Genomic DNA, 13,992 nt, shown 5'->3' with positions numbered 1-13,992 from the left:
TGCTAGAACAGAGGTTCTCAACCTTTTGTACCTAAACCCCCCGAAGCTTCACCTATCATGTGGCACACACCCCCCCCCCCCCCCACTCCATATTGGAGGAGACCAGGTGACCAGGTATAATGATTCTATATAAAATCTAGCTATATATAATCTAATCTATAATCTGTTTTTGATAGATAAATAGATAGATAGATAGATATTTTTTGCCTTTGTGTTTTTGTACTTTTTAAATTACTTTTCATAACTTTTATGATTTAAACAACTTTTATAAAACTATGTAACGGACAGGTATGGAACATTAATGATCAAAAATGTTTCTGAACACTAGAACTACTTTGAACAAAAGAACTAGGCTGTAATAACGTGGACTGTTTTACATGTAAAACATGTTGCATTACATTCGTCTTGCGTTCTAAAAACATTCGTATATGAATGATGTAAATTAGGACGAAGGGCGCGTCCCGTGATCCATGACAGTGTTAAATCTCCGGCTCTCAGCCCCTCACTGAACAGAGCAGACGCAGAGAGAGGTGTGAGTGCAGCGGGAAAGCAAGACCTCGCGCTTGCAGGACAGTACTGGTGATATTTGGAAAGTTGCTAAGGTTTGTCCAAAAAGTCGCTAGATTTGTCGCTAGGCACTTTATTTATTTGTTTGTTTGTTTGCAAAAAAAAAAAAGGCGCTAAAGGGGTCTGAAAAGTCGCTAAGTTGGCAACACTAGTCTGCACTGGCAGCTAGATAAAAGGCAGGCTTTTAGCCTTTTAGAGACTCCGCCTCTCCCCAGCAAAAAGAAAATACAGAGGGAGAGGGAATGTGGGGTTTTTCATTTATGCACATTCTATTTGAAAAGCAATAAAATACACAGAGGACCCAAATGATGCCCTGTCTGTGTTTTTTTCTTGAAAACTATTTGCGCCCCCCTTCCACCCTGCCTGTTGAGAACCACTGTGCTAGAACAAAGGGTACTGTTTTGACAGTTTTGGTTGGTAACCAATTATTTATTTATTTTTGACAGTGTACCACAAAACAAGAATTTATTCCTTATAATGAACTTTCTAGTTTTCTGTTTGGAAATACCAGAGCACTAAATTCAATTGAATTCAATGTTTTTACAACACTTTGTATAGATTTAGATTCCAAATGAGCAAGAGATGCAATAAAGGCATTCTCTGTCCCTTGGAAATCACAGTGACACTGGCAATTTTGGGGGTTTCAGTGAGCTGATGTATGCACTTTTCTGAGTGTGTGCAGATAGAAAAGATTTGATCAGTTGGCTGGCTTCATGTGTCTTGGAAAAAGCAAATGTTAGTGTTAACTCTGCCTGGTTTGTTAACTGTTGTATGATAGGTGAGAACTCACTGGTGGGTGGCCAATACCAAAGTAAGGAGAAAATGGGAGGGAAAAAGAATCACCCTTGATTTACATAATTTTCAGCACCATCAAGCCATGCAGCGAGCCTTCATGTGCTGTGGATGGATTGGGCTCATCTTGATATAAACCACGCCCATCAGAATGAAAATATTTAATAATAGGATAAACCTTGTATTGATTTTCAGTCACCCTTCCCTCAAAGAGGACAAGTGGACACAAATATCCCTGCTCAATTCCACTTTAAGCATAACAGAGCCAATGCTTTTAACTTTAATTTGCCACCTGTCAATCATTTTTGTACTTATAATTTTTAAACAAACAAACCATTCTTTAAAAAAGTAGTTACAACTTTTTTTTGGTGGAACAAAGATGAATTGTTTCTCCTGTTGTTTTATTTGATGTTTTAAGTAATTTTGTGTTTCAAAGCTGGACAGCTTGCATTAATTTATTCAACTATGAATTCTGTATCATATCAAATAGTGCTTGAAGATAATGTGAGGCCATCTGTCCGAAAGTTGAAGTTGAACCGAAAGTGGACCTTTCAACAGGATAACGATCTTAAACACACTAGCACCAAGAATGGCTCAAAAACAAGAAAGGGCGGAAGGGCGGGTGTATGGAATGGTCTAGTCAAAGTATGAGTTCAATCCCACTGAAATGTTGTGGGGGGATTTGAAATGGAAAGTACATGCAAGAAAACCATAAAATGTATTGCAACTGAAAGAGTATTGTCTGGAAACGGCCAAAAATTCCAGCAAGCCTGGAGGGCAATTATGCAAAACACCTACAAGAAGTTAGTTCTGCTAAAGGAGGCAATACTAGCTTCTGAGACCAAGGGTGTACTTACTATTTCCACAGCAGAATATCACAACTATTGATATTTCTGTTGGATAAATGATTGAAAAAAAAAAAAAACAGTGTAAATATATTCAAATGTTTGTAATATATAAATATATTCAAATATATTAACTTCATCAATTGGCACTTTTTCAAAGATGATCAAATGTTTGTTTGTCCAAATATGTCAAAAAATGTGGATGCAGGAAAAACAGGTGCACAAAAGATCCCACAAAAGAGCTACTGTAGCACAAATTGCTGAAAAGTATGTAGCACCACTGTTATATAGCAAACCCTGAACTTTCACCTGCATCTACAACTTTAATAAAGATACACATGGCAACCCACTTTTCAAACATGCTTTATTGTAGGCTACATACTATATTCCTTCTTATGATATAATCAGCTGTGTATGCTGTTAAAGACCTGTAACAGAACTATCCAAATTATTTTTTGTCATGAGTTTTTTCATAATCTATGCTGACAGGGTGAAGAAGGCTTCAGGTTGAAATGGCATTTTGATCAGATATCCATTGTCTCTAGGTGAAGACTGTGATTCCTTACACCAGGACAATTGGTAGCAGTTGGTAAGACCCTTGAAGGCATAGGGAGAGCTGGAGGGGGAAGAACATGCACCAGTCCAGAAGGGGTTTCAATGTTTGGAGATGAAATCTGGTTGTCTGAAGCATGGTCCTATATGATAACACGGTATTCATAATTATTAGTCATAATAGTCTTGTGGTTATTTCAATAGCAGAAAAATGCTAGCATGCAAATGTTACCCACCAATTCATAGATTGAACATTTGACATGTATAGAAGTCTGATGGTTTCTTCCATCAACATGTGACCCAGTGCAGCTGCCCTTTGGCTAAAGAAAAGATATTTGGTGAAAAAACGTATTCATAATAAGTAACAGTTGTTGCATTATTTATTGAATAATTTGCTCTGTTACTCACAGATGTCTCACTGCTTGGTTTGCACTTAGACAACTCAGTATCACACAAGGTTTTGGCACAGTCTGTCTCCTGTATGATGAACTCCACAAAGTAGGCTGGACCAACAACCCACTGATGACAAAGATCATAATGAAATACAACCAAGGGGCATCAAGTTACATTTTATAAATGGTGGCTAAAACGTACCTGCATGCTCGCCCTGGTTATGTTCAAGAGAGCAAAGTAATTAGCAGAGTGTTTTTGAGTGTTGAATTTTTTAAGTGTAAGATGTACTGCCTTTGCCACATTAGAATCATCTAGGCTCAGTGATATTGGGCAGTCTGGACAAACACGATTTATGGCGTGTCCTGGAACTAGAAAAACATACACATGTCATTTTTCTCAGACAAAAGCAGGTATGAGAAGTATATATACAATCTTCTTTGTTCCATCAAATATTTTAGAATTACAGGATCAAACCGCACCTTGTTGGATGGTGCAGGTAAAGTTCTGAACAATGATGTTGGTCTGAATGGAGACGGTTACATCACATGTTCCAAACACCTAAAAGATTTAAGAGAACAATTTTATGTTTTTAAAAAAATATTTTCAGGCTTTTATTCTTCCCTGCTAAAGATGATTCCAAATGCAAATGATTTAGTTTGTGATTTCTTAATTTCTTTTATGCCTGGAAGGACTTACAGGACCATCTCCAATATCTCTTATTTCACATGACTTCCAGTTCCTTCTGCTGATCACATGACACTTTGTCTCCAGTACATCTATTGTCAGGTGTAAGAGAGTTTGGCTTTCCTCCTTTGAACAAAAGTTTTACACAGTACTGTATAAATGCATAATCTCATCATGTATAGTGCATTTGTTTAGTCAAAATTGCAACAATTAAAACTTTGTAAGAACTATTTCCATCTTTGTCACATCAGTTTCGAAGAACTAATAACTATGACGTCACGTTATAAACAAGCAGAAGCTTCCGTAGTCTAAGTAGTTAAAGGTATAATATCATGATTTATGTTGATATACGAGTATCAGCATTTCAGTTTTCTATTTATTGACCATATAAATAGTTAGCTTTCAATCAGAGAGGCTTTGTGTGCATTTCCAAATAGAGTCTCTGAGATGACTTCTCAAAATTACCGGATGCCATGAACACATTATAAGTACATTAAATTATATTTTGCCTTGTTAAAAGGTAGCATGATTTTCTCTAAAATTTAGCACAGTCCAGCTCAAATAGATGTTCCATCCATTGTAGGACATTTATCAGATATCACCCACCTTTGTCTCTTGTTGGACATCGTACACTCTGTTGAGAAAGAAGATGTACCCTTCCTTTCTGGCTGTATTGATCTGGTCCAGTGCCACTTCAGCTGTGTTCACTACAGTCGGGTCCAGGCATCCTGTTAACACGGAAGACGCTATAGCACTCTGAACGCATAAACATATGATCAATAGAAAGCTAAACTGCAACATTTTGCTTAGTAAATCACTCTAGATGAACCTAAGCAGAGATCTTGAGGCAGTTGAACTGTTACATAGGAAATGCCCACCCATCAAACAGCAGTTGTGTAATTCTCATATGATCCTTAAGCAATGTTGGCAAACAGTGATGAAACATGGGTAGAAAGTGCAACCATACTGTATACGGAATGCTTGAGTAAGACCTGTTTTTGCTTCTGTTTGGTAAAGATATCTTCGTCATTGACAGATGTCACCCAGTACATCAGTATTCCAGTCTACAGGTGTATGTCACTCTTAAAAAAAATTTTGATGTGGAAAAAAGGTATACGTCCACTCACTGCTTGACTGATTACTACATCAGGTCAGAATAATTTGAACTGAATGTGAGGACCCAGTGCATTTATCTCTTCTCACATATTCTGTTGCATTTCTCAAAAGGTTTACTCTTCAATGCTTTATAAATGCATGTATAATATAAAGCACATATATTAACTGTGAAAATTGTCTTTATTGTTTAACCTTTTGATCTTTTGTTTAAAAAAAAATTCACAAAACTACTCTGCTCTCATGGATATCAAACAATTTCAAACAAAACACAGGTTTATCCAAAAAAAAAAAAAATTGTTAAATATAGGTGTGCAACAATTATTGATACCCTTTTAGTCACTACTTTGTGCTACCTCCCTTTGCCAAGATAACAGCTCTTAGTCTTCTCCCATAATGCCTGATGAGGTTGGAGAATACATGGCAAGGGATCGGAGACTATTCCTCCATACAGAATCTCTCCAGATCCTTCAAATTTCAAGGTCCATGCTGGTGGACTCTCCTCTTCAGTTCACCCAACAGGTTTTCTATGGGTTTCAAGTCAGGGGACTGGGATGGCCATGGCAGGACTTTTATTTTGTGGTCAATAAACCATTTTTGTGTTGATTTTGATGTATGTTTTGGATCATTGTCCTGCTGAAAGATCCAACTACGGCCCATTTGAAGCTTTCTGGCAGAGGCAGTCAGGTTTTCATTTAATATCTGTTGATATTTGATAGAGTCCATGATGCCATGTATCCTAACAAAATGTCCAGGACCTTTAAAGAGCCACCACCATATTTAACCGTGGGCATGAGGTACTTTTCCATATGGCTATCTCTCTGTGTGCGCCAAAACCACCTCTGATGTTTATTGCCAAAAAGCTCTATTTTGGTTTCATCTGACCATAGAACCCGATCCCATTTGAAGTTCCAGTAGTGTCTGGCAACCTGAAGATGCTTGATTTTGTTATTGGATGACAGTAGAGGCTTTTTTCTTGAAACCCTTCCAAAAAACTTGTGGTGATGTAGGTGACATCGGATTGTAGTTTTTCGAGACTTTCTGACCCGAAGATGCAACTAACTTCTGCAATTCTCCAGCTGTGAATCTTTTTGGCCACTCAAACAATCCTCTTCACAGTGCGTTGAGACAATGTAGACACTAGGGATGTCACGAGAACCGATACTTCGGTACCAAGTCGGTACCAACATTCTTAAAACGTGACAGTACTTGTACCGGAAGTACCGAGGTTGCGATTCTTCCGGACCTGATGGGGGCAGCAAATACGCGCAAGTGTTTTAGTCGGTCCATAAGTGGTGAAGAAGAAGAAGAACGCATACAAGTACACGGGAAAAACTACAGAAGATTAGTTTAGCTTAACAAGTTTAGCTCCACCCCGACTCGTTGAGAGGAAAAGAGAGGAAAGCTAGTATCGGTTTCCGGTGTGAAACCGATGCTTTCGTTCATTTCAAACAAAGCGAGGAAACACCTGGAATTTGGCGAAGCACCTGAAAGACGGTCCTATGTTATATTTGTTTGAGGCAGCTGGCATTGTAGCCGTGAAACCAGCTAACGTTATCCACCCATCCATGCTCCATGTAATGTTTGCCATAGCCAGTTATTTGTTAACGACACTAACACATTGCAGTGTTATAAACTACCTCCTAATGGGCCACCATGCATCGCCAATCAGCCCGCGTCCTGTCAGCTAAATGTAGCCTAATGTCACTAATAATTATTCACATGTTCATGCTTTTAATAAATCTTTCTGGCCTGCCACCATATCAGTGAATTTAAACTAATGCTTGCATTCAGAGTATAAGCTGTGTGTGTACGTCCACTCATTATCAGACAGTGTTTGATAACTAAAATACCCCCCCGCCCGCTCTCTCTCTCACCCTTTGCCAGTATCAGCCAGAGGAGGATGTCCTCCAGGAGTTTTTTTTATTTAATTTTTTTAATTTAATTTTATACCACCGACTACTAGATTTTTGGTATCGTGACATCCCTAGTAGACACACGTCCAATTCTAAGTTGATTCATAACATTTCCAGTTGACTGGAACGTCTTAATTATTGCCCTGATGGTGGAAATGGGCATTTTCGATACTTGTGCTATTTTATTATAACCACTTCCCATTTTATGAAGCCCCTTCTGCCGGACGAGAAAAAAAAAGACGACGAGTATCCCTCTTTCCAGTCCGAACAGACAAATTTGCATATTTAGAAGTCGCATTAATGGTAAGTAGTGTACAATTTACTCTTACTTACCTGCTGCATCTTGTATTGATTTGCCATTTGAAACTATCATAGTTGGTTAAATCAATGGTTCCCAAACTTTTCCAGGGCAAGGCCCCCCAAATGGCATTAAAATTTGATCGAGGCCCCCCTTTTGCAAGATGTCTTTAAAACACATTAAAAATACAGACTTTTGAATATATCCCCCCCTTTTTTTTATTAATAATTACATCTTACATCTTTACATTACATTAGGAATTGATTGTGTGTGTGTGTGTGTGTGTGTGTGTGTGTGTGTGTGTCTGGAGAGTGAGAAAGAGAAAACATACATTTCTTTATTTTTCACACCAAATTGTTGAGGCCCCCCGGGCGCTCCCTGGCGGCCCACATTTTGAAAACCACTGGGTTAAATGACACCCAAGTGCCACCTACAGGCCTATTAGGTGAAGTGCAGGCTGCTAGATCAAGAACACGCAAACTGCCAAATGGTTACCATTCCATTCCATTTTCTACACCGCTTAATCCTTTTCAGGGTCACGGGGAACCTGAAGCCTATCCCAGGGAGCATCGGGCACAAGGCGGGGTACACCCTGGACAGGGTGCCAATCCATCGCAGGGCACAATCACATACACATTCACACACCCACTCATATACTACGGACACTTTGGACATCAAATGGTTACCACTTTTTATAATAATGCAGTAAGAATAAGAATAAGAAGAAGCCATATATAAAAACATCAAAAATATGTTGACTTTTCTCTGGCTCTTTAAAGAAAAAAATTATAATGTTTTTGGCTTTAATGGCTCTGCCAGCTGAAAAGGTTCCCGACCTCTGTTGTACATTCACCCATTGGTGCTCCCGTTCAGGGTCACCACAGAGAATCAACTGTCCTCATATTTTGGTTCGGCCACAAGTTTTATGCCAGGTGCCCTTCTGATGTAACCCTCCCCATGTCCAGGTTTGGGAGCGGCACTGAGAATGCACTGGCTCCTGCAGACCTCTAGTGGCTGGGGTTGGTGCCCTGAGCAGGAATCAAACCCAGGCCGAGGTGGTGTGAGTGCCACATGCTAGCCACTAGTCCAACATAATTATCAATAATCTGCTGGAAAGCTGCTCTCTTGTCTGACTGCCACCAACCTTACTGCTTGACCTGTCTACAATTAACGACAAGAAAGGAGAAAGTCAAATAAATATGTTTACAAAGTAAGGAAAGTTTGATTTCTTTATATGTCACTGAGAAACTTCATTTAATTTAGGATTATATGCATTTCTTTATATTTTATCTAAACATTGCAAAAAAAAAAAAAAAGTCGTTAAGACCAGGGTTCCTGTTCCTAAGCATTTTGACCCCATGGTATGAGAGCACATCTGATCTAGCTCAATGTGCACAATGAATCTGCTCTGTTCCAACATGTTTGATCTGAAACAATAGAGTTTCAAATCTGATCAATTTAATAAACACATTCTCTGTCCTGGGAACTAAATATGATCAATTGAAACATAATGAGTGGGGCTGGTGTCATTTGAAAGATGTGCACTGTAGGCTGATTGGCATTTCCAAATTGCCTGTAGTATGTGAATATGTGTGCATTTGTGCCCTGCGATGGGTTGGTACCATGTCCAAGGTGTCCCCTGCCTTGTGCCCCGATTGCCCTGATATAGACTCCAGGCTCCCTTTGACCCTGGGTAAGATAAGCGGTATAGAAAATGGATGGATACATCTACAATACAATATAATATAGCGGGAAACGACAGAACCGTTATAACACAAGGCAACATACTTTTACAATTTGTTTTATTGCAGGCTGCATTTCTTTTCTACACCTGTATTTGAAAGGAACTGTACTGTTGTATCCTGATGCTGTTACCTTGGTGTTTTATATACAATAATGCTCTCCTAGATTTCAATTCATTTTTTACCTCCAGGAGTAGGAATAAAGATTCATATCAAAAGGAATTATTGCATCATAACCCCTTGTGACCAAAGGTGTTCAAGTCATCAAAATCACGAGACACTGTTTTTGTTTTGTTTTGCTGGGGACAAGAGCTCCATTCAGTTCTAAGGGATATGACTTTATTTAGTCATCTATTAATTAGCCTATTGCTATGGTGATGCTCAAATCACTTTTGACTTCATCCATCTACCTCGGATTCATGGATGTAGATATGCAGAATTGCTGTACCTGCTATTATTTTCTTTTCCGGAAAATATAGCGTTGTATGGCAGAAGTGGAACGTTTTATAGTGTGGAGTGACCTTTGGTATAAGATCTTTTATTTATAGTTTCACTGACTCTAGTCCAAGGTTGTGCCTCCTTTCTCCAGGGCAGTTAGGAGCAGCTGCTGGTATTCTGGGGGACACTGGGATGGGTGTAGGAGGCAGAATCAGCACAGACCCAGATGGAGTTTGGATGGTTGAAGGGTTTTTGATTGTCCTGTTGCTGTTCTCTGGTTCATTATCGAGCTGCATGACACCAAAAAAACACAGTTACTTCATCACTCTCTCTTTAAAGCTGGAATTTAATCTTATTACACCAGAGTGTTTTGGAATTCCCAAATCTGATTGGTCAGAAGGCGTTGATTAAATTTCTCTAACAGCACAGCTCTGAAAATAGCTCTGCCTGTAATTCAAATGAGAGGTTTATATTAATGTGTTCATTCTAATCCATTATTGTTTCTCATTCAGAGACTTGTATGGTAGACTTGCCACAAAATGATGTTCTTACATAAAGAAAAACGTCTGCTTGATGAAGCTATCTTGAAGCAAAGCTTTCGGTTTTAAGATGTTTATTGAACATTTTAGGAAAGCAGTTTGTAACAGTCAGTAAGTTTTCCATCACTGTAATGTCTCAGGAGAGAAGACTTGGTTTCTTGGTAAGGTAAAAGAATCACTGTGTTATAACTACTATAACAGGAACTAACTTGACTCACGGAAGATCCACAAAGTTAAACATAACTATATATAAATCAATAAAAAGCATGATGAATTGGAATGAAACCCTTTGGGATGTGCTGTTATAGGAAAATACTCAACTTCACATCAGGCTGCATTACACCACCTTGTCATGGATTATTATCCTATAACAGCACACCATGTCGTGTTTCACTCCTCACATTAATCACTGATACCAGATGAACACCTACCATTTCTTGATAAAGTGAACAGCTGACACTGGTAGAAAGTTTTTTCTTAGCTTCTTCAATAGTAGTGTGTGTTCCACTGATCCAGCTGGCCTCTTTGGAGAGCATCACTTCAGGGTCATCATCAAACGTAATATGTGATCCTGTACAGAAGCCATTCATCTTTATTTAAAAAAAAAAAAAAAAAAAGGCAAGATAAGTGAATATGTATTATTTATAGGCACTCATAGCAATTTTTAATTGTGTTCCTTACATGTGTCCCATTCTTTGGCTGGCACTGAGTCCAGTCTACATCAGTCACTTTTTTGGCACAGTCTGTTTCCTGTATGATGAACTCAACAAAGTAGGATGGACCAACAACCCACTAGTGAAGAAAAGTCATCATGAGAATCAAGTTTTTGATGCTGAAATTTGACAGGAGGTGAATAAAACATACCTGCATGCTTGCCCCAGTTATATTTAGAAGAACAAAGTAATTAGACATGTTTGTCTCTTGATTAAATTTTTCAAGAGAAAGATTGGCTGTCTCGACTACGATTGGATCGTCCAGGCTCTCTGTTGTTGGACAATCTGGACACGTGTCAATGATGGCAGCAGCAGGAACTGGAAATGAGGGCATTTTTTTGTTTGTTTAATCAAAGTAACTTTTGAGGTTAAAATATAGACACAGTAACTGAAACCTAGCTTACCTTGCTGGATGGTGCAACTAAAGTTATGTAAAGTAATGTTGGTCTGAATGAAGACAGATACATCACACTTTCCGAAGACCTAAAGCATTTGTAAGTTGACATATATCATGTTTTCCCACTACACCTTATTTGATAAGGTCCTGTGCATGGCTAGTCCATAATATAGCACAGTTCAATATATTAATATGCTGACATAAAAAGTGGTATGAGGACTTACTGGAACATCTCCGATAGCCTTGATTTCACATGACTTCCATTTTCTTTTGCTGATCACATGACATTTTGTCTCCAGTACATCTATCGTCAGTCGTAAAAGGCTCTCCCCTTCCTCCTTTGAACAAAACATTTAATTGGAATGTTACTGGTAAGTTACAAACATATGATCTGGTTTTATACCACAGTGCTGTTGAATTTTGGATTCTGATTGGTCAGAACGTGTTGTTATTTTTCTATAATTGCACGGCTCTAATAGTAGTGCTGACAGTATTTAAAACGATAACAGCTCATTCTTGGTGAATGTGCTACATAATACTAACAATTGGATTAAAACATAGTTATTTAAAAAAGGAACTTGTGTAATCATTGATATAGTGAAGCTTTTTGTAAGGACACATTTATTTAGCATTTATGGAAAGAGTTTCCAGTGCCTGAAATTTGTAACTGTTAGTATGTGTTCCTCCATGGGAGAGTCTTCAGGGACTGTGACTTCAACAGATTGTTTGTAGCTGCTATATCATAGGTGAAAAGAGCAATTGTGTATTTAATTACTGTCACTGAGGACAAATTGCTGTGGTAGAAGAGGAACCAAACACTTTGTGACATGCTTCTTCTTAAGCCACATTACACCACCCCGATATTGATTATTTCCCTATAACAGCATGTGCTGTTATGTTTTCCCCCCTTAGATATCACTTGATTACCGTGAAAAACATCGTAAACAAAATACTGCATCAAACATCTGCATTTTTTGCTGCTAACTACTATGTTATGTATACATTGACAGCATTTATTATTATATTGTAATATCTTTTTGCACTTTATTCCATACAAGTACTGCTCAGAGCTGTGCTGTCCTTTACTCTGCCTGTTGCCCTGTGTTAGAAATTATTGTACTGACTTGTGCTGTTTGCACATGTTTGCAGTCCTTTGTAGCACTTTATGTAGTCCAGTGTAGGTAGCTCTGTGTTGTTTTATGTAGTGTAGCACCATGGTCCTGGAGGAACGTTGTGTACTGTCCCAGCTGTATATGGTTGAAATGTCAATGAAGCCACTTGACTTGACTAAAAGAATAAAAGGAAATTAGGCAGAAACTACTCACCTTTGCATCTTGCAGGACATCATACACTCTGTTCAGAGAGAAGATGTAACCTTCCTTTCTGGCTGCATTAACTTGGTCCAGTGCCACCTCTGCTGCATTCACTACACTCAGGTCGAGGCATCCTTTTGGTTCAGGAGATGTAGTGGCACTGTGAAAGTATAAACTTATCAGTGACAAGGAGATGAATTGTATTTTTCCCATTATATCTGCTTTAGCTGAACCTGAGGAGAGAGAGAGAGAGAGAGAGAGAGAGGACAGAGATGCGTGTTCAACTCTGCTGTCACACAGCAAACCCTGAACTTTCATCTGCACCCATCAGCAAACAGCAGCATTATCTGCTATTGACCCCTTTACACATGCAGTATAGATCCTGGTTTCAAACATGCTCTACTTTTACTGACCATCCAGATCATATGCACAGGCAAAATGCAGCTACTGTTTCTTATTGTTTTAGCCAATTCATGTTTGCACAGTACTACAGACTTCCTTGCTGTCACCATGTGTTTAGGAATGAAGTGATTCTTCATCATGATGTAAAATGACAGCTAAAGCATTATAATGTACTTTCATAAAAACATTGTACATGCATGTTGTAATGCACTATAATACAGGCTCTGTATAGTATCTATAAATTCTAATGCATTAAACATTAAACTTTTGTTAATCAAGTTTTGTGAACAGATTTAAAAGTGCTATTTAATTTTCATGTATAATATCTTGCACAGCACTATGCACACATACAGTATACGTATCTATACTTATCTAAAGTGCTGCAATCTCACAACATTAGTGCACACAATGTTCTAATGAATACATGCATATTATAATGTGAAACATAACCTGACATTGGCTATTAAAGGTATTATATAAACTATATTGTATAATAATTTATAAATGTTATATAATAAAATATAAATACAGGATTCAAATTGTTTGTTTTAAATTAACAAAACCAAGCGATGAATTACTTAATCTACAATACAAAATGATGGAAAATTATTTTATTGAAATGAAATGTTTTAATCACCTATGTGTGCTTTTCACGACCTGTGTTTGGCTCCGTTCTATAGATAGAACCAAGTATTTTATAATAATAATAATAATAATAATAATAATAATAAACTTTATTTTATAAAGCGCTTTTAAAAGCAGCTTCTCAAAGCGCTGTACATAAAATAAGCAGTGCACAGAAAAAAATTTAAAAATTATAAGTTAACAAGAATAACAACAACAATAATAATAATAATAATAATAATAATAATAATAATAATAATAATAATAATAAAATAAATAAAAGCAGACATCAACAGTCAAATGCAAGTTTAAAAAAGTAAGTCTTGATTTGAGCTTTAAATATGTCAAAGGTCTGAGCTTAACAGACTTCCACTTCCGGAAGGTTAGTGTTCGGATGGTAGGCTCACTTGGATGATACAGTTCCAGATTAATGAAGACAGCTGAATGATCTGACAGTCCAATGTCAACAGATGAAAACTGCGATACAAATTGCGATACCGTTTGCAATCACAAGATCCAGAGTATGGCCCTTGTTATGAGTCGGGTCAGTTAGAAACTGTGTGAAGTTAAAACAATCAAGTAACGACAGAAATTAATGAGCCACCACAGAGTCACCACAAGAATGTTAAAGTCTCCCATTCTCAACGTTGACAGGAAGTCAGTA

General features: G+C 37.8%; 2 protein-coding genes across 2 annotated transcripts; both read right to left on the bottom strand.

Moving 5' to 3' along the window:
• Nucleotides 1-2,551: 2,551 nt before the first annotated feature.
• LOC128613363 (fetuin-B) lies at nucleotides 2,552-4,721 on the bottom strand. Its single transcript, XM_053634052.1, has 7 exons — nucleotides 4,440-4,721; nucleotides 3,846-3,959; nucleotides 3,629-3,707; nucleotides 3,351-3,517; nucleotides 3,165-3,275; nucleotides 2,993-3,076; nucleotides 2,552-2,899 (listed from the first exon to the last, which is right to left on the bottom strand). Exons 1-7 carry the CDS (start codon nucleotides 4,632-4,634, stop codon nucleotides 2,729-2,731), a joined length of 921 nt encoding a protein of 306 aa, XP_053490027.1. The 5' UTR covers nucleotides 4,635-4,721; the 3' UTR covers nucleotides 2,552-2,728.
• A 3,703-nt stretch (nucleotides 4,722-8,424) lies between these two features.
• On the bottom strand, nucleotides 8,425-12,606 carry LOC128613361 (fetuin-B). Its single transcript, XM_053634051.1, has 7 exons — nucleotides 12,315-12,606; nucleotides 11,214-11,327; nucleotides 10,997-11,075; nucleotides 10,744-10,910; nucleotides 10,561-10,671; nucleotides 10,311-10,469; nucleotides 8,425-9,630 (listed from the first exon to the last, which is right to left on the bottom strand). Exons 1-7 carry the CDS (start codon nucleotides 12,513-12,515, stop codon nucleotides 9,445-9,447), a joined length of 1,017 nt encoding a protein of 338 aa, XP_053490026.1. The 5' UTR covers nucleotides 12,516-12,606; the 3' UTR covers nucleotides 8,425-9,444.
• Between the last annotated feature and the right edge of the window lie 1,386 nt (nucleotides 12,607-13,992).

The sequence above is a fragment of the Ictalurus furcatus genome, chromosome 10, assembly GCF_023375685.1.
Source record: "Ictalurus furcatus strain D&B chromosome 10, Billie_1.0, whole genome shotgun sequence".
Classification (NCBI taxonomy): domain Eukaryota; kingdom Metazoa; phylum Chordata; class Actinopteri; order Siluriformes; family Ictaluridae; genus Ictalurus; species Ictalurus furcatus.
The sequence above is the reverse complement of the archived record's forward strand: the minus strand, read 5'-3'. Positions and strand labels throughout refer to the sequence as shown.